General features: G+C 44.0%; 2 protein-coding genes across 3 annotated transcripts in view; one reads left to right on the top strand and one right to left on the bottom strand.

Moving 5' to 3' along the window:
- The window catches only part of VIPAS39 (VPS33B interacting protein, apical-basolateral polarity regulator, spe-39 homolog), a 21,010-nt gene extending 13,474 nt beyond the window's left edge, over nucleotides 1-7,536 (bottom strand). Inside the window, exons 1-6 of the mRNA XM_035107997.2 lie at nucleotides 7,296-7,536; nucleotides 5,614-5,706; nucleotides 2,441-2,537; nucleotides 1,610-1,753; nucleotides 1,014-1,052; nucleotides 461-525 (exon numbers count right to left, since the gene is read on the bottom strand). Of these exons, the coding sequence (XP_034963888.1) occupies nucleotides 461-525; nucleotides 1,014-1,052; nucleotides 1,610-1,753; nucleotides 2,441-2,537; nucleotides 5,614-5,706 (438 nt within the window). The 5' untranslated portion in view covers nucleotides 7,296-7,536. The remainder of the gene's footprint in view (nucleotides 1-460; nucleotides 526-1,013; nucleotides 1,053-1,609; nucleotides 1,754-2,440; nucleotides 2,538-5,613; nucleotides 5,707-7,295) is intronic.
- Nucleotides 7,509-20,080, top strand: AHSA1 (activator of HSP90 ATPase activity 1). Of its 2 annotated transcripts, none has more exons than XM_035108014.2 (9): nucleotides 7,509-7,600; nucleotides 13,645-13,835; nucleotides 14,056-14,138; nucleotides 14,410-14,527; nucleotides 15,950-16,038; nucleotides 16,931-17,065; nucleotides 17,595-17,696; nucleotides 18,930-18,981; nucleotides 19,654-20,080. In XM_035108014.2, exons 4-9 carry the CDS (start codon nucleotides 14,461-14,463, stop codon nucleotides 19,824-19,826), a joined length of 618 nt encoding a protein of 205 aa, XP_034963905.1. In that variant the 5' UTR covers nucleotides 7,509-7,600; nucleotides 13,645-13,835; nucleotides 14,056-14,138; nucleotides 14,410-14,460; the 3' UTR covers nucleotides 19,827-20,080. The 2 variants fall into 2 exon arrangements, with proteins under 2 accessions (XP_034963905.1, XP_034963897.1); XM_035108006.2 differs by lacking the exon at nucleotides 7,509-7,600 and adding an exon at nucleotides 8,812-9,016.

Below are 20,080 nucleotides of genomic sequence, written 5' to 3'. Positions count from 1 at the left end.
TTAGCCGTCCCTGATGTCAACATGTTCAGTGAGATTTGCTATCCATTATTTAAATGGACAAAATTAATACATTGTTATAATGGCAGTTTCCAGAAAAGGGACAATGCAGGAGCATGATTCCCCACTTTCCTTTTCCGCCCACTAGAAAGGATTTCCTTGCTTATTAAAGGTAGAGAGCTTCTAAGACAGCAATTCTGTGAACAAGTACCTGGGGGCAAGTCCCACTTGAACAGAGTGGAACACGCACAGGATTGTGCTGTAACCCTCCTGACATCATCCAAATATGTTCATTGAGGCTTACACTCAAATAAGCATGCACAGCATCACAGCCCTAGTCTCTGCATGTTTTGGAGTGAGCATCCAGAGGACAGCCCTTGGAGAAGAAGAGGAGTGTTTGCAACTTCAAACCCTTTCACCCCATAATGTTGTCCTTAATCCAGGATTCCAAAAATACACCTACCTTGTAGTCTGCTTTTGGTCTGCGCAGTTCTGGGGCGTAACTTTTAGATCCTGTGTCTGTAAGAGCTGAAGAGAGAATGACAGCATTTTTTTTTAAAAAAAAACAAACCCAGAATTTAGAGCCCTCCTTTCCATGTCATTTTGGTCCACCAAGTAGCTAAAAAAACAGCACCAGTTACAACCCGAAGTTGTAAAAACATCAGAAAGAAAATCCTGGATGACTAAACTGCAACAAACACAACTTATCACCTTCTTTCTAAAAGCCAAAAAGGAGCAAGGAGTGCCAGCTTCAAGGTAAAGTTATATAATGATCTCTGAGGCTACTCTCTGTTAGCTACCTTCCCATATATTCTGTTTGGGAAGTAGGGCTCTGAATAGGGATGGAAGTACTGTGGTGGGAAGGGAAAGACAGAAAGAAGCAGGCTGCAGTACTCAAGGAGAGATGGTCAGAATTTTAGCCAGGGAAATGGAGAAAGTGGAGCCAATTTCCACTGTGTTGTGCAAGGAGAAGCCGACCACTCAAGCAATCTGGGGACAAAGATCTAGATTCTTACCATCTGAAAGTGACTGAAAGCTCCCATGTTTGTTTCTTCCTGAAAAGAAAAGAGCAAGTAAGAAAGGCTAAGGCACTGAAAACCCATTTCACATCTAGGAATACTGTGTCCAGTTCTGGGAGTCACAATTTAAGAAGGATATTGACAAGCTGAATCATATGCAGAGGAGGGTGACCAAGATTATTAAGGGTCTGGAAACCAAGCCATAGGAGGAATGGTTGAGTTGGGTATGTTTAGCCTGGGATATGATAGCCATCTTCAAATATCGAAGGGCTGTCACATGGAAGATGGAGCAAGCTTGTTTTCTCCTGCTTTGGAGGGTAGGACCTGAACCAATGGATTCAAGTCACAAGAAAGGAGATTCCAACTAAATATCAGGAAGAACTTTCTGATGGTAAGAGCTGTTCAACAGTGGAATGAACTCCCTTGGCAGCTAGTGATCTCTCCTTCCTTGGACACTTTTAAGCAGATAGGTGGCCATCTGTCAGGGATGCTTTACCTGAGATTCCTGCATTGCAGGGGGTTGGACTAGAAAACTCGCAAGGTACTTTCCAATTCTACAATTCTGTGATTCTAAGTCCCAATAAAGGTCCTACCTTTGAAAAAGCTACTCAGTGAGTAAGAAGATGCTTGTTTGGGAAATGCTCCATACGAAAAAGAGCCTCTTTGCCCACCCAAGTCTTTCCCCTCAGCAGTATTGTTGCTGCTGGAGGCGGTCTCCTTGATTGACCAGGAAATGCCTATGGAGAGAGAGCGAGAGAGCACAATCTGAGCAAATTCTCTAGCAAGCACAAGATGAGGCCTTTAAAATTCTAGAGCAGAGAAGGGTTATTGATTCTGGAATACACGATTTTGGGCCTAGCTCTGATGTTTTGCTTTTCTAAAGCAAACTACCCTTGATATTTAAAAACTCTCTTTGTTGGAAAACATATGGAAAACAGAGGAAAATCAGGAATATTCAAAGCACAGACTACCTTCATGGGAAATTCTTTGATAGGGAGGCTCATAGGAATGATGCACTCAGGATTTGGAGTAAGCAGTGAAGAATGAGTGGAGGGAACAAGCCAAGTTTTCACAAAACACACCATTGTTTGGATTCCCCCCTAATGTACCATCAACCTATTTGTTCGTGAAAGAAGCAGTCATTTTACTCCCTGCATTTGTTTGTCCTTGTTTCCACACTTTCCACTTATCAGAAACAGGGGTAGGGGGAATTCAAGCACACAATTAAATAGGCAATATAAACAATTATGGTATTGCATGAAACCATTACCTTTCCTGCTCAACGTTAAGCACACTAAATCTCAGTAGGCCATATTTCCTAGTAGGTGTAGCTCTAATGAGATGTTACTTGACAGAGGGCAGCAATAATCAAATACAGAATCAAAGAATGGGTGATAGATGCAAAAACATTCTGCTCCACTTACTGCCCACAGGCTCCCCACTCCAGCTGAACTTCTCAAGATCATCGTCATCATCTACAATATCTCGGAGACTGTTCACTGTTCGTTTCGACTCCTTCAGCTTTGAACAAAACCAAAGTGAAAATGAAGGCAAGCCCTATTTTACCCAGATAGACTGTACACTTTCATTCTAAAGAACCGGTATCCCAAGAACAGATGTATTTTATGTTTGTACACAAGCTGAATTTATTTATCCATCAAAATTTATATACCACTTACTCAACAAAAGACCTCTAAATAGTTTTTAGAATCTAAAATATTCATTTCAAAATATAGGAAAAAAAGTGTTATAGATACATGCCACCCACAAAACATCAAACAAATCCTTATGTACCAGGTGCAAATTGTGAAAGAATGTTATAAGTCAAGTTCACACCTCATTTAAAATGAGGCATATTTGCCTTGCAGCACTATTACATTGTTTTATTGGGTACCCATTTTTCAACTTTTGTAAGACATTAAAATAGTTTGGCAGTAAACAATATAGTAGCTGTAAAATAGATCTTTGAGGACTTCCGGCCGAATGTGCAGCAATGGCGGGCGCCGTTCTCCTCAGCTGAGGAGAACGTGGTGCTCCCGAGGCAAGGGGGAACTGCTTCAGCGCAGCGGCCCCCCAGAAGAAACCCCGAATCGAGCGTTTCGGGGACATGGATCCGGCAGACGCCAGAAGCGAGCTCCCCCCTCCCTTGGCTTGCCTATTTTGGGGCGGCAAGAGAGCAGGGGGGTTTGAGCTAATGCAGCGCAACGGAGCATAGCTATCTCGGAGGCATGAAGCTGTGATCCTGCCAGGCAACAGCGATCGGTTCTTCCTTAAAATTGGAAAAAAATTGAAGACATTGGATACCGTGAGTAAAGGGAGAAATTCAAGAATTTTTTTTTAAAAAAAATGGAATGAATTGGCCACAGGAGGAGATTTAAACAGGAAGTCGATCTCCCCCATTGAGAGGACTGTAATGCAGTTAATTTGCCTATAGCCAAAAATTGAAAGGAACCTATTAATTACCAAATTACCCTTCCCCCGGAGGCAGGGTAAAGGGGAGAAGGATTAAATTTATTAAAATCCCTGCAAAAAATTTTTTTATTTGGACTGGGGAAAATCCCCCTGGAAGCTGAAGTCAGGTCCCTGTAGGAATCAGCAAGCCGCCATTATGACATCACAATAGAAAGGAATTTGTTTATCTCTTTGGGGCCTGAGAACTGTCAATTGTGAAGAGAGTGTAAAATATAAGGCTGTGTATAAGAAGTTTGACAATTGCTCTTTTCACAAATGGACACAAGAATTTTAGGACACGAAGAAGAATTTAAAAATGAGACTATAACCAGTTTGGATATAAACTCGGTCTTTGATGTTTTTGGAAATACAATCTGCTCCACTTCCTGCTCTGCTCTGTTCCCATGAAATCTGAGATGAACAGGATGCCTGTAGCCATAACATCACCTGATGGCCTGGACTTTCAGAAGGAACTTTTGGAATTGCTTTTGGACTTGAGAGATGAATTGCAGCAAAATAATATATTGTTGCGTGAAAGTAATATACAGTTGTGTGAATGGCGTGAAAGGAATCAGAATTGCCAGGACAGAGAAAAAGGATTAACTCTAACAGAGAATGAAGTCAAGCAGGAGGAACAATAATCAGTCTTGGACAATGTAATTGAATTTAAAAAGAGGAGAAAGAGGAGGAAGATACATGGAACATTGTTCCCCCAGTGAGAAGGGGGGAACAGAACATCTGTTTGATCCAAGGAGTCCCCAAAGAAGAACCAGCATGGAGTAATGTCCTCCCAGTGAGAGAGGGAGGGCAGGATCCAACCTGGGGTCAGAACCTAAAGGGAATAAAAACTGAGAAAGGGCTGGAAAATGGAATTATTGCAAGAAGGTTTTATACTACAGTATTTAAAGAATTGGGGAGGCATCAGGGGATGATTGAGGAAGAATGGTGGGTAGGCTGGGACAGGGTGGGAGTGGGGTGAAGGGTAATAATGGAAGTAACTTTTTTTATTGATTTAGATGGTCCGAAACTGGAATGACATATGGAACTCGCTGAAGAATCTGGGAGACCCTGAGTCCAAGGGAAGGGGGGCTAAATTTGTTTTAATATGTTTAAATGTTAGTATGATAGAAGACAGAGACGACAGAGGACAAGATGGTTGGACAGTGTTCTCAAAGCTATGAACATGAGTTTGACCAAACTGCGGGAGGCAGTGGAAGACAGGAGTGCCTGGCATGCTATGGTCCATGGGGTCACGAAGAGTCGGACACGACTAAACGACTAAACAACAACAACAACATGATAGAAGAATTAATATTTAAATTTATGGAAAGTTCTTGGTAAAAGATTTTTAGGCTAAGGGGAGAAATAGAAGATAGAAGGAAGGGAAAATAATTTTTGATTTGGATAAATTGATTAATTATTGTTGGAGAATAGGTGATGATTCTAGAATAGAATATTTGAGTGTTAATGATAAAATGTGTTATAATAATTTAAGACATAAGATAAAAACTGCTTAATTGGAATTTTAAAACGGACCCAGTGAGGGGGGAATTGAGGAAGTCAACAATGTTAAGTAAATAATATAAGATTTGAGATGTTTTTCTTTTTCATGTTTTATTGTTTTGTTTTATTGTTTTGAGTTTTTGTTTTTGTTTTTTGTGATTTTGTATTTGGAAAATGAATAAAAATTATTTGGGGGAAAAAATAGATCTCTGAAAAAATGATGTGGCAAGAAAGGACTGAAATATATATCTGGAGTAAGGACTATTGGAGGCTATGATGTAGAGAAAGATGCATTTGCAAAACACCAAATTTCTGAACCTGCAGGTGCAAGCTCACTTTCAAGCACATCTTCACAACCACTAGGGCTAAAAACTTGTTCTGCTAATGAATGAAGAATGAGATGATCAGGAATCCCAGTTCTGTGACACATATCTTGTGAAGTATACACATTCAATCATACATGATGCTTCCTCATATAAATATAGCAATTCCTTATTTTACTTTCTCAATTCCTTCAAAGGAAAGATATCCATCAATAATTTAAAAAAGACTACACTATATGCAGATTTTTGCTTCCCTTAACATTTAAGGCAAGGAGGCACTGCATAGTGAATTGTCAGTTTGTTCTGCCTAGTTACTGTACCTGAAAGAGCTCATCATCTTCATCATCAAATGTAAATGCTTTACACTTGGAACTGTGCCAGTATTCTTCCTCATCAACCTTCATTCTGTTCATCTGAAAATAAGACTTTTTTCTTTACTGCATTTATATTACCTTTGGTCAATTAAGAAATAATCCCTGACCACCTCACTATCCATGACCCATATCTACATGCTTCTAGTTTCCACCCAGAGCACATAACATAATCCATTGTCTACAGCCAAGTCCTACAATACAACTGCATTTGTTCAAGCTCCTCAGAAAGAGACCCACACCGTATGCTTGGTTTTTTGTTTTTTAAAAAATGCATTGACCATCAAGGAATATGCAAAATAAACTTAGGACTTAGCAAACAGATAAGGAAAAGCAAGGACCGTGAAATGGTCCCAGCTCAATTCTAGGCATATTTTTTTTAAAAAAAACTCCGGTTAAGCTCTCAGTGGCACTTTGCCTAGGAAGTGTCTTGAGAAGTGCTCCTCAGTTTGTGCTGTTAATTTTAAGTAAAGCAAAGCGGATTTACCAGCCATAGAAATGTGGCCAAAACTGACATCAAGAGTAACCTCAGAGACACTACACTTGTTTTCTTGATGCCACAGTTTAATAATCCTGAATCAAATATTTGCATGCAATAGCTCTAAATTCATGGAGGGCTAGAAATCAGTACAGCTTCAAGGTACATCTGATCCATTTTTACTGGCTCACTGTTAAGCTTATTGTGTTTCATTGGGCAACTGATCGATCTGACCAAAAACACACCACTCGAAATGACACAGGAGGCAATCCTACACCTGCTGCCAGAACAAATCTGCAAGCAAATCTGCATCAGTTATTTGTGCTATTTGGCCTTAACTTCCCACCATTTAGTGGGAGAGAGAGTGGTGAATTGTGCCCAATGCAGCTGGCAAGCCAGAAGACAAGAAGCCCAACAGCAAGTCATGCCAAAACCAGTGTGAGGTAGAGCCAACTCATTCTAGTTTTGTCTCGATCCTGCTCTTCCTTGCTCAGTTCTATAAGGGCAGTGCTGAGTCTAGGAGGAGGAAGCTGACAGGAAGCGCCACTCCCTGGACTGAATATAAGCAAGAAGGCAAAGCAGCTGGGAGCTGTCTCTGGCCGGACTGATGCTGCTGGGGCACTTGTCCGCAGCTGGGGGGGCAGTAGCCCCATCTTCCCCATAATTTTCAACTGCAACATGACTTTAAGAAACATGCAAGTCCATTCCACCCAACCTTTCTTTTCATTGTGTCTCCTTCATTACTTGCTTCTCTGCCTATATTAAACTACAATCTCATTAGAGAGAGGCGCCCATGCTAGAATGTAAGGCAGCAGCAGGCAACACGGGTGACCAGGGCCGTCCCACCCATGAAGCAAGGTGAGGCGACTGCCTCAGGCGGCAGCGTCCTCAGGGGCGGCAGATCCCGATGTCCATCTTCATGACCCCATATAAACAGCAGCAGCCAATGTTGCTGGCGGGGGGTGGGGTGGGGGCGTGAAATAACCGGCTGGGACCTCTTCTGGCCAAGGCCAAGAGCCAGGAAGGGGCGAGGCAGAAAGCAGGAGCCCGGTGCATCTCCACCCGATGACTTGCCGCAGGACACGGTCTTACGCCTCCCCGCTCGGAAAGCATCACGCCAGAGGAAGCGCCGAGGGAGAAGACAGCCGCCTACCCTCGGAGGAGCAGGGCCGCCAGGACGGGGAGCGACGACCAGCCGGGCAGGGATCCGATCAGCACCACGCAAGTCCCCCGTCCATGCTCGGCGCTGGGCCCTGCACCCTTCTGCGGACCGTGTTCCTCGGCTCCTCAGGCAGGGAAAGAGAAAGGCGGTTGCTTTCGAAAAGCATCACGGGAGAGGTAGTTTTCCAGCTGCTTCCTCAGCCATTGGTTTCGACTACAGAGCGCGGCGCGGCGCGGCGGCGTTTGTTTCTCAGGCCGGCGCTTTACATCGGGAGAGGCTCGGGCTGCGCTTCCCAGGTAGGAAGCCGGGCTGCTCTCAGCGCCGAGCCTTTCTCGCTCTCCTTCCTCCCCTGCTCCGCTTCTATCACTACGGGGCATCCGCGGAGGCAAAACTCCTTCGTTTACGCGCCGCTTCTTTTGAAAGGGGCTGTGCTGCTTCGTTAGGTTTTAGGAGTGAAAGGGCTCCGGCCCAGACAAGGGGCAAGGTGAGAAAGAAACCAGAAGCAGGGAGGAGCCACCGAGGTAAGGAAAGTTTAGAGTGGCGCGCAAATGTTAAGCCTACGCACAGCCCAGACATTGATGAGCTTTGGACCGAACGCTGCAGCGCCGTGGCGGGAAACCTTTGCCCCACCCCCTCAGTGGTTTTGGACTCCAACTCCCATCAGCCCCAGCCAAGGATGACGGGAGTTGGAGTCCAAATAACCCCAGCGTAAGCAGGCAGGAGTCCAAATAACCCCAGCGTAAGCAGGCAGGCGGCGTCTTCCTAAAGCTTGGCATCTCCAAGGTGAAACACTCCAAGGAACGTCGACATGGCGGTGGAAGGCCAGTCCGAACCTGTGTCTCTTGAGGCCTTTCCGGGAGCGTTTTACGTGCCTCACAGGTTGAGTTGTAGAGATTACTGTAAAAGTAAGAGTTACACACCACCGCAGTCCTTCACTTCCGCTGTGAACTTCCTCCATTTCAGTAAGGAAGCCGGATTTTCTCCAAAAATAGAGCGACACTTCCCAGCAAAGATTAGAAAATTCTAGACCACGCCCTCTCTCCCAGCCCCAACCCGACGCTCACTTATACGGCGTTAAGTCTTTAAACACTTAATTCCCACGCGAAACGAGGTCTAAGTTGGAAAGAGCCGGTCGAGGCCGCTCCCCTTTTGTTTCTGGGGGACACTCGGCCGCTGGCCAAATCACGGCTTCGCTTCAAATCCTGGATTTCCCACAGAGAGCTGTCAGTTTTGCTCCAGGAAGAGGGGGGCACCCAGAAGCGATGCAGGCAACATAGGACTCTGTTTTTTACGTCTATGCAATTTGCCCCAATAACGTGCCTCCCCCTTCCCTCGGTGTTCATGTAAGTTTCCTCCCCTGCCCAGGCTGCGCGTGTCTGTGTGTTACGCTTATAGATCTCCCTCCCCACCCCCGACTTTTGCCTCTATGGTACTGGGGGAGTAAGGAGCGGCGGGGGGGGGGGAAGCAACGGAAGGAAGTTATCCGGCGGCTGCCGGAAGCTGGGAGGCGGCGCGGCTGCCGGCGGCGCTTCTAGTAGCTTCCAGACGCGCGCGGCGAGAGAGCGAGGGCCACGGGCGCTCGCCAGCCAGCCGGGCAAAGGCAGACGCGGCGAGTCCTTCGGCGAGGCGCTGATGGCCAAGTGGGGAGAGGGAGATCCGCGCTGGATTGTTGAGCAGCGCGCGGATGCCACCAACGTCAACAACTGGCACTGGTGGGCGAGGGGGGCAGGGAAGGCGGCGGGGGTGGGGGCTGGGGGGCGGTGAAGTGACTCGTGCTTTTTGAGGGGTGCAGCTCTTCCCCTGAGGGCTTTGGGGGCGAATAAGGGCTGCCGTGCTGCCACCGCCACACCCACAACGACCCCCACCCCCGCCGCCCAGTATCCTTGAAGCAGCGGTTGTGGGGACGCGTGTCTCCTCTCTTCCTGTCTTTTGCCTCTGACCCCTTCGCACGAGATTCTCCACCGCTAATGCGTGTTCGCGCCGGAGCAACTTCCCTTCGGGTTCGGTGGACCTTACTCTCAAATATGTGTGGCAAAAGATTACAGGGTCGGGGGGGGCGGGGAGATAGAGAAACCTCCCTGGCCTGGTTTGGGTGCTTTTTGGCATGGAAAAAGAAATACGATCGCTGGCTACTTCTTTCAGATCAAGATGTGCTTAATAAGTGCAAGAGAGCTAGGAACTGGTTGAAACAAACAAAAACGTTGGCAGTCTTTTCTAGGGGCCAGGTGCAGCATCTGGCTAAGCCAGCGAGTGCCTGCTGAAAAAAAGTAGTTTGCAACAGGGAGGCAGCCCCTCCACCTGTGTTACGCTTAATTGGTGCTGCACAAGCACTCTCCAGCATAGGAAGTGCCTTGCCATTTTTAATGGTGTGTGTGTTTGTGCTTACTGTGTTTCTGACATACAAAGCCATGCTTTTTGTTTAGCTGGGTTGCTGTGTTTGATTAATTTTCACACTGATTTGCGGTTTGGTAGTTGTGGAGAAAGTGGGGAGACAGGAAGTGGTGGGATCCAAGGAAACTGTTCCAGGAGCATTTTGAGAATGGGGAGGATTTCATTTATAGCCTCCTTAATGTGGAATTAATGATGACAAGGTAGGAATCAGTCTTAATTTGAAAAATGGTGACGCAAGTTGCCTTAAGCAAACTAGCAATTCTGCCACAGACAAATTCATGGCTGATTTGACAACAATTGTCATATAAATGGAGCTTCCAAACACAGAAGCAGTATTCCTGAGTGCAGGACACTGATAGCAGAGAGGATGGCTGTTGCTATCATATCATGTGTGTAAGTTTTTCAGTAGTCACTATTGGAATGGAGACAGAGTGCTGAACTAGAATAATTTTTGTGTGCTGCTGTAAGAAAGTCATTTTTCTATTCCAATAGAAATGAACCAGAAAAACATACAGATGCAGGATACCTTCGTATTGTCACTTGGTCTTGTACATCTGCTATTATGTATAGCATTCTATTTTTTGTTTCTTATTGGAAATATTTTCATGTGATTGCCACACTTGCTGACCTGGGTAAGGAGTAAGCTGTGCACAATATTTTCAAGCAGCTGCTGTGCACAGTGTGGCTTATGTAAATATGGCATTTTGCCAGCAGTGCAAAGACCAAGTGTTAATGGCACTTTACACCTTGATTTATTATGGTATGGACTCTTGTGAACAGCAGCTTAGGGATGCTGGAGACCTTTGATGAAACCCAAGTAGAAGTTGCTAGTGTTTGCTGTTGCTTTCCATCTGCAAATTATATGTAATCGATTATGCCACCATCCCCCCACATTTGCATTCTTTTTCCTTTGCATAGAAATGAATGGGGTGGGATAAAGTAACAACAGTGTAATTATAATACGCAAGTTACATAATTTTACCACAACGCACAGGGAAACGAATAATGTAAGTTTTGGCAGAAGATGAACTGCAGCAGAATGGAGAAAATGCTGCATGCGATAAATACAGGGTGGAACAGAAAACGGTATCTTCTTCCATCCTTAGTAGCAACCCACGGCTTTTAGGATTAGTATAAAGAAGTCCAGTCCTATCCTTTTGTGACTATATCTACCAAGTCTAGCCTGTCCCTGAGATTTTCAGTCCAATCAGTTTTTGCTCCTTATTAAATCCAGGCTCTTCTGCATCTTTAGACAACTAGAAACATGATCACCATGCTCTTAATTTGTGATGAGTGAGCAGCTGCTATTTTTTCAGCTGCAGGAGACTTTAAAGGAGGGAGGATAAATATGTTCCCTGCTCTGGGAACTTGCCAGTTAAATTAAACCACAGGGGAGATATGCCCTGTCTTTTTGAGCATCATGGTTAATTCATATCCAATGAAGGTGTGTGTACTTCTCTAGAACCATGGAGAGCTCTCCAGTTAGCAGCAGTTTCTACTGTCCTCCTGCCCCAACCTTGGGGGGTGTGGAGCCAAAAAGAAAAAACAGTGACATAGGCAGTATGAAGTGAGCCAGCAGCTCATTCTGCAGTGGTGAGCAAGCTGTAGTTTCCAAGGGTATGTAATGCTAATGCAGCAGCACTCAAGCAGCTGTGAAACATATAGCCATCTTAAACTTATGCAGCACTCTTTGTTTTTACATGCAGATTCTACAGAAACATTTTATCTAGATTAGTTTTCAAAGCAGAAGCCTGATGTATTGGAATTTGGTTCTTGTATTTTAATGAGCAGGAAAGGGGAAATCTGTTTGTATAATCTTTGTCATGTTACGAGTTACTTCTCTTGGGTAGATTAACTGCTATGATCTCAGCTGTTTGTGAGTTCACTCCATCTATCCACCTAGTGGTTCAAGATAATCCTGTGGGTTGGCTAGAACTGTACATCCTGTTCTTTCATTGAAATATAGGAACCTGCTGGGACTGGACTACTCATTAAGAGTGTGAATGATGCCATTCTCATGTTGCCAGATTGTTTTCCAAAACTATGGTTTTTTAATGAAATGAAAAGGTAGATTCCACAGCAGGAGACAGTCTGTGTGATTTGACCTTGGAATTCTGTCTGCATCTAACTAGACGCAGGCATGGCCAAACTTGGCCCTCTAGCTATTTTGGGACTACAACTCCCATCATCCCTAGCTAACAGGACCAGTGGTCAGGTATGATGGGAATTGTAGTCCCAAAACAGCTGGAGGGCCAAGTTTGGCCATGCCTGAAATTTACTAGAGTAGTGAGAGCTTCAACAAGATGCTTTGCTTGCTCCAGAGTTAGGAAGTTAAGAGTCAAGAAGGAAGTTTTGGGGCTGTGTAAGCTCAATGTGTGATGACTCTTGTATAACTCAAGCTTGAGCCATCCTATTGTACTGTATTAGAAACATAGGACTGGATAACTAAGTTATACATTGAAATTAGTGCACTTAGTTATTCATGCACATTAATTTCAGTGGCCTGGATTCAGCTAGCCCTGTGCACCAGCAGAGCTCTTGCTAGTGCAGTGAGCCCCCCCCCCAACACAGTGTCCATTCTGGAGAGTCAGGAGAACTCATGGAACAGCGCATGGGGGAAGGAGAGGGGGGATTGCTCTGTCTGGCAAGCAGGAATGCTTGCACTAATGGAAAAACCAAGAGAGTGTGATGTTGAATTTCTCCCAATAGATCTAACTCTTATGTTGTCTAGCTGTTCCTGGTTCATAATCCTCCTGAAGCAAAGTAACAGATTCAGAATAGTGCTGAGGAAATTGATCAGCCAAGGTTAAATAGGTGGTATGGGTTCTTAGTCATGGTTGGAGCCCTCTTTTACAGATTATATAGATGTATATTGGGCATAATTGGTTAATTGCTGAGTGGTGGGAATTAAGTAAAAAGTTTATTTTGTCCATGCTATACCCAGCTGCCCCACACCTAACATCATATGACATCAGGTGTGGAGCAGATAGAAACCTGGCTTAGCTAAAAGGGAGTTTTGTTAGCAACTGAAAAGCTCAATGTGAAGTGCTTCAAATGGACAGCACTTTGTAGGGACTTCTCTTCAGAAGCTCCTTTCAAAGCACTATATTCTGCTTTGAAAGCATTTTAGCAAGCCTCAGCAATTGGCGGGTCATGAGAAACCCATTTCAAAGTGCTGTCTTGTGAAGTGATATGCAAAGACCCTTGCAAGCAGAAAAGGTAATCTGATGTCAGGTGATCAACAAGTTCGTGGTTCTGCCCACCTGTCAATCTTAGCCCACTAGAGGTGGGAAAGATAACAATCTGATCCCTGATCCACTGGCCAAATGCAGTTAGAATCATAGAATCATAGAGTTGGAAGAGACCACAAGGGCCATCCAGTCCAACCCCCTGCCAAGCAGGAAACACCATCAAAGCATTCCTGACAGATGGCTGTCAAGCCTCCGCTTAAAGACCTCCAAAGAAGGAGACTCCACCACACTCCTTGGCAGCAAATCCCACTGTCGAACAGCTCTTACTGTCAGGACGCTCTTCCTAATGTTTAGGTGGAATCTTCTTTCTTGTAGCTTGAATCCATTGCTCCGTGTCCACTTCTCTGGAGCAGCAGAAAACAACCTTTCACCCTCTTCTATATGACATCCTTTTATATATTTGAACATGGCTATCATATCACCCCTTAACCTTCTCCACCACTGGTGTAGAGGTATACAGAGTGGTTAGTCAAAACCCTTGGTTACCCTCTTCCTGATGTGTTCCTAAAAGAAGACAATTTTGGAAGTGTCACTTTTCAAGATGTACTGTATAGCCAAATACCATGCGTTTCCAGGGAATGGCACAAAGAGGATGTCTGCAATGCATTGAAAACTAACTTTGCAACTCTGAAGCATTGAAAAGCACCAGCTGTTCATTACTGCCTTTTTACATTTTGAGAATTTTGTTTTTTTCTTAGGACTGAAAGAGATGCATCTAACTGGTCTTCAGAGAAACTGAAAAGTTTGCTTCTTGGTATTAGAGCAGAGAATGCAGAAGGAACTTGTGAAGTGACAGAAGTGAGTAAATTGGATGGAGAAGCCTCAATCAACAACCGCAAAGGAAAGCTGATTTTCTTCTATGAGTGGAATATCAAGCTGGCTTGGACAGGTGAGTTTTCCTGCTTTGTTTTTAGCTGTGTAATGTGATCTTGTAGAGTTCTGGAGGTTGAATTGTTAAAAAGCAGAATTTCTACAGCCTTTTGAAATAGTTCAGAAGCAGATGAAGAGAGAAAGGGAATTTAGAGAGTTTTCTAGAATGCCAGAACATGTCAGAAGTTGCTGTTAGAAAGTGAAATTGAGCAATTCATTCAGTATATTGCTTTTCACAGGCACTTCAAATACAGGTGTGAAGTATAAGGGATATGTGGAGATTCCCAATCTGTCGGATGAAAATGATGTTGATGAAATTGAGGTAAGAACACAGTTGCACATTATTTTCCTGACTTTTGCTTCGTTGAAGAGGGATCAGATATCCGAGTAGTCCCATGTTTTATCTCTCTTCAGCTTTTTATTATTTTTAAGTCCCATAAGTTCGTATCTGATTTCTACCATTCGAATCTACAAACAGCTACCGTCTTTAAGTAAAAATAATTTGATGGATGCAGTACAGGGTGAAAGAGTATGTGCAGTGAAAACAGATGTGCTGTTGGAACCATATGAATCTCCCCTCCTTTTCTTCTCAGATCAGCGTTAGTCTTGCCAAAGATGAGCCAGACACCAACCTGCTAGCTTTGATGAAGCATGAAGGTGTAAATCAGATCAGCAGTGCTTTGGGAATTTACATTAGCACTCTCAAAACAGGTAAGTACAGAGGGGTAAAAGAAAGTTGAGTCAGAGCTGTTCTTGTGGAGGAGAAGTTTCAAAATCTGTTAGAAATAGTTTGCTTAGAATTAACTTGTCTATCTTTGTCATACATCTTAAGCCCTGTTCACCTGTTCTCCCCTTGTCCTGCAATTAACCCTCATCTGAAGGGGATAGAGCAGGCATGTCAAACCTGCGGCCCTCCAGATGTTTTGGCCTACAACTCCCATGATCCCTAGCTAGCAGGACCAGTGGTTGGGGAAGATGGGAATTGTAATCCAAAACATCTGGAGGGCCGCAGGTTTGACATGCCTGGGATAGAGGGAATAAGCCTGGCCTTGTCCTCTCCTGCATTCCCTGGCACTGTTTCATTCTGCAGCACCCACCACTCCCCCTAACCCCATGTTGGCGGCTGAATGTCTGCAGCAAGGAACCTTGATCTTTCAGGCTTCTTAATCTTGTGGAGAGGTTATTTGAGTAGAGCAGGCTCCCCACCGAAGACATGCAGCCCCCAAAAAGGTGAGGGTGGTGGGTGGGCTGCAGAAATGATAGCAGAAGCAGCCAGAGACCAATGGGCTGGTCTCTTTCCTTTGCATGAGCAGTGGAGAGTGAGTGTGTAGGGCTTTAGTTACATATTTCCTGGATTACTGTAGCGAACTCTGTGGGGCTTCCTGTGAAGATTCTTTGGAAGCTTCAGCTAGTACAAAATGCCACTGCTAAAATTCTAACATGTGGCAGGTTTGGGGAGAATATCAGTCCCATACTGTAGCAGCTACACTGGTTATCAGGGTGTTTCTGAGTGCAGTTCAAAGTACTGGTTATCACTTGCAAAGAGCTTAGGACTTGCGATACCTCAAGGACCTTCTCCATTCTTATGAATCTGATTGTCTAACAAAGTCAATCTGGTGAGGCAAGACTCCGTTCAAGGATGTGAAGAATTATCGTTTTCCATCTCAGTGCTGATAGAAATTATTATGGATTATTTGTCTCAAGTAGCACCAAGGAAACTGCCACCACATCACTGTGAAAAAAAAGCCTTGTGGGCCACATGATTAGTGCATGCCTGCACTAGAGAACTTGGAGTTGTCGTCTAAAAAATATATATACCTGCCCTGAGTTTACCAGTCAAACTTTAGGCTGCATGTCTCTAATTTAGTATCATGTAATTATTGTTTGACCATCTTTCTAGCTCTCAAAAGCATTTGTAGGCTATAGCTTTCAGTACATCTTCCTTGAGGTCTGAGCTGAAAAGTTCTAGTTTTATAAATTTATCAAAGTGTGTGGTAGCTTTCCCATCCCATTTTCTGTGACATCCTGCCTTCCTTTAATGATGCTTCCTTACAACTATGTTTGTTAGGAAATGTGGTTTGCGTTTCTTTCTAAATGCTTTGCATGGAATAATGAGATTTTAATACCTTTCAGAGTTTACCCAAGGCATGATCTTACCCACAGTGAATGGTGAACAGTCAGAGCTCCCACCTCATCCTGTACGCAAAGCAGAGGAACAGAAGGTAAGAGCCCAAGATTCCAGGTGTGTTTTATAGGTTAACATTTCCTTGCTCTGATGGAATGAATAATAAGGCACAGGGCTACTTTACAGTCCTACTTAGCGGTGTAGCATATGAAGTAGCCCTGGGCACTAAGCAGTTTTGATAGGAATGTGAATATTCTGTGGCATACAATTGGACCGAAATTCTTCAGGGAGTATAACAAAAACAGATTGCAATTATCTTGAAGATTGGGGACTACTGGAGTCCAGTGAGGAAGAAAAGTGGCTGCAGGTTGGTGCCTTGCTCTTGCAGCAGCTGCAGGCAATGAGCCATCTTATTAGCAGGGTTCTGGATTAATTATTTTGCTCCAAATCCCCCCCACACACACACCTAGCAAAGTGAGGCAAGTGGCCTAGGGAGAGAGTGTTTTCCTTGGTGGCACCCCATTTATGGAATTCTTTCCCAGCAGAGGCTTTCCTGGCATCTACGTTGTGGACCTTTAGCTACCAGGTGAAGATTTTTTTATTTTCCCATGTCTTTTAACTCACAACTGGAGCGGGATTCAACCACCAGCTCTGCTAGTGTGAGCCTGCCCAAGGATTTCTGCTAGTGCAGCAAGGCTTGAGGGTCTTGGGAGCGCCATAGTATTACACTGCATTCCTCCCTGGTATATACCCTCAGTGTTACATGTATACACTTCCCCCCCCTGCTTGCTGGTTTTATATGGATTGTATCTGGCTTTTAGGTTGTGCTTGTACTGATTTATATTGCATATAGTTTCTATTGTTTTCACAATTTTTAGATTGTATTTTGAGTGCTGTACTTTTTAAAAGTAAGTTTGTAAATCAGCTAACAAAATAAGCTACTCTAGCAGTTAATATATAATTTTAGTTGTAAATTATTCTATTTTTAGACCACTGAACCAGTTGCTGGCAATGCACTTAAATCCAAATCGATAGGAGTCAAGATTCCTACTTGCAAGATAAGCTTGAAGGATGTTTTCTTAACATCTCCAGATGAACTGTATAGAGTGTTTATTACGCAAGAGGTAAGCTGCAGGTCTGCCTACAGGTTCTTTTCAGTCGAGAAGTCCTTGTACGCTTCTTAGATTAGATTTGGTTATAAATATTTCTGCTGGTTGTTTAGACTAACGCCGTCCCCATTTTTCTCCTATTAGCTTGCACACAGGGTGTTGTGGTTGGTACTCTGCAGCAGAAGTGACCTCTAGGCCTCTAGGAAATATTTCAAGGATTATGGGTCACCTTGTTTCTTCTCAGTCTGAAAGGGTTATATGTTCTTTCAGCAGGATACCTACTTCCAAATAAGCTCCCACAGAGATGAGCATTCGCTTCTGCTTATTTGGAAATGAAGTGGCAGCCAAGAGGTGCTACTTTCATCCTTGAAAGTCCCTCCGTCCCCAGTGGGAGATGGTGCTGGAATCAGGACTCAGATTCCAGAGTGCTAGAATCAAGCATCTATTTCTGTTGTTTCAGCAAATTGGGTGGAAGGAATGGTCATTTTAATGCAACGGGTCAACTTGCTACTTGACTCACTGATCATAATTTTTTTTTCTGCAGATGGTCCAGGCTTTTACTCACTCACCTGCCTTTTTGGAGGCTGACAAAGGAGGAAAATTCCAACTGCTAGATGGCAGTGTCACTGGAGAGTTCACTGAACTAGTAAGTACTGTTGTCAATACATTTTCTGTTGCTCAGTAGCTGGGAGGTGCCTTCTTTTTAGCCCATGACCTGTTTCTTTTGTAATGCTCTGAACATTTATGTTGCGAACTGCCCTGTGATATTTGGATGAAGGGTGTTGTACAGATAATGATGATAATAATAATAGTACGGTAATAGTAGTAGTCGTAGTAATGCCTGTACTACCTCACCAAGTCTAAAATTGGATAGACTAGTTTGTGTTGCTGATGGTTTAACTGGAAATGCACACCTTTTTTGAAAAACAAATGGATAATATTGGCCGAGCTCAGACATAACAAACTTGGTTTGATTAGGCAGGCACAAGCATTGTACCTTTATGCTCCTTCCCCTTTGTACTGTCAGAATGAAAATGATGCTTTCCTGGTTTAGATGTAACAGCTAATCAGTTTAAGAAATCCTGGAGGCTATTCACCACAGAGCAGGAGGGGACGGGAGGAGACAGTGTACACCAGGCACCCCCAAACTGCGGCCCTCTAGATGTTTTGGCCTACAACTCCCATGATCCCTAGCTAACAGGACCAGTGGTCAGGGATGATGGGGATTGTAGTCCAAAACATCTGGAGGGCCGAAGTTTGGGGGTGCCTGGTGTACACACAGCAATCTTCATCCTTGTGAACTATGGTTATTTCTGAACCAGGTCTGGTTCAGAGAAGAAATGTTATGAAGGCAAGCTTGGTGAACTGTAGCTAAACTTAGATCATTTTGATCTCAATAAATCTCTCTACAATAGGAGTGGGTATTTTGAGGAAAGGGCTGGTTTTGTGATGTTTTTATTGCTGCCGTCAGTGCTCTTAATGGATATTTTCAACACTATTTCAATTATATTTCATTACATTTGAATGATTTTCTTTACTATGTTTTTGGCTATTTCTATTTTATCTGCATAAGCTGCCTTGAGTCCTGGACTGGAGGAGGAAGGAGGAGGAAGATAGATAGGAAGATAGAAAGATAGATAGATAGACCTCCTTTCTTTACACAGTGCAGCTCTGTTGCGCTTGTTAATTATAGAAAAAAGAGATGTAGTTGCACATTACTCATTAAGCATTACATGTAGTTTGACCCTGAGTTACTCTCAAATAACGTTGACAACCCCCCCCCCCCTCCCAAGTTTTTTTTCAGTATAATCTCTGTCACTCTCTTGGTATTCCAGTGAAAATATTCCTGGTAGATAACTAGGCTTCCCTTCCTTTCCAGGTTCCTGAGAAGCAGATTGCAATGAAGTGGAGATTTAAAACATGGCCAGAGGGTAAGTTATTCTACTTCATATAACAAAGTAGAAAACTACTTAGGTTTCAGCTATACTCTGACTATGTTGTACTAGTAGTGGGTACCCATTATTAATTTGTAAGATGCTTGAAAGCACAAGCATTTCTCAGTTGGTTACTAGCCTTGGCCTTGGTTGTGCTATGCTTTTGCTTGGCTTGTACAGCAACTGGTGCATTGGCCATACTTATTACTGGGAATCTGCCCTACCATAGAGGATATGACATATTTAAAGGGTAGATTGGTTAAGAGTCGAGTGTTTCCCAGCTATTGCGATCTTGGGAAGAAGAGCAGATTTATTTTCTTAACCATATCAGGAAAGAAGCAGATACAGTCATACCTCGGGTTACGAACACCTCGGTTTGCGAACAGTTCAGGTTACGAACTGCGCACCCCCGGAAGTGTTTCCGCCGCGCGTGCGTGCGCAGAAGCGGCGTGTGCGGTCTGCGCATGCGCAAATCGCGAAAATCGCACTTTGCGCATGCGCAAAATGGTTCTTCGGGTCGCGTTCGGCTTACAAACTTTTCGGGTTACGAACTGCAATCCGGAACGGATCGTGTTCGTAACCCAAGGTATTACTGTAGTTTGTCTGGCTGTGTTTCTCCAGGTTGTGTCACACTGCTGAATGTTGGGTTTTTTTCTTTGGCTCTTTTAGGACACTTTGCAACCATCACCTTGACGTTCATTGACAAAGCTGGTGAAACAGAAATCCGCCTGGAAGGAAGGGGCATCCCAGCCAACGAAGAAGAGAGAACAAGGGAGGGCTGGCAACGTTACTATTTTGAGGGCATAAAACAGACGTTTGGTTATGGAGCCCGATTGTTTTAACACTGGCTGCTGCGGAGAGTCTCTACCCAAAGATTCTGCCGTGTGAACTGATTTGCTTCTTGTCTGTCCCTTTCTTATCCTTTGTTTCACTGTTGTGATAAGCAGGATGGCCGGATGGCCTTGAAGGCCACTGAGCAGCACAGATTCCAACTTGTCACTGCTCATGCATGTCTCCTGCTGCAGGGGATTCAAAAGGTGGATTCTCATAAATGTATATACACCCGTATTGCTAAATAAACATAACTTAAAGAAGA

The sequence above is a fragment of the Zootoca vivipara genome, chromosome 1, assembly GCF_963506605.1.
Source record: "Zootoca vivipara chromosome 1, rZooViv1.1, whole genome shotgun sequence".
NCBI lineage: Eukaryota > Metazoa > Chordata > Lepidosauria > Squamata > Lacertidae > Zootoca > Zootoca vivipara.
The sequence above is the reverse complement of the archived record's forward strand: the minus strand, read 5'-3'. Positions and strand labels throughout refer to the sequence as shown.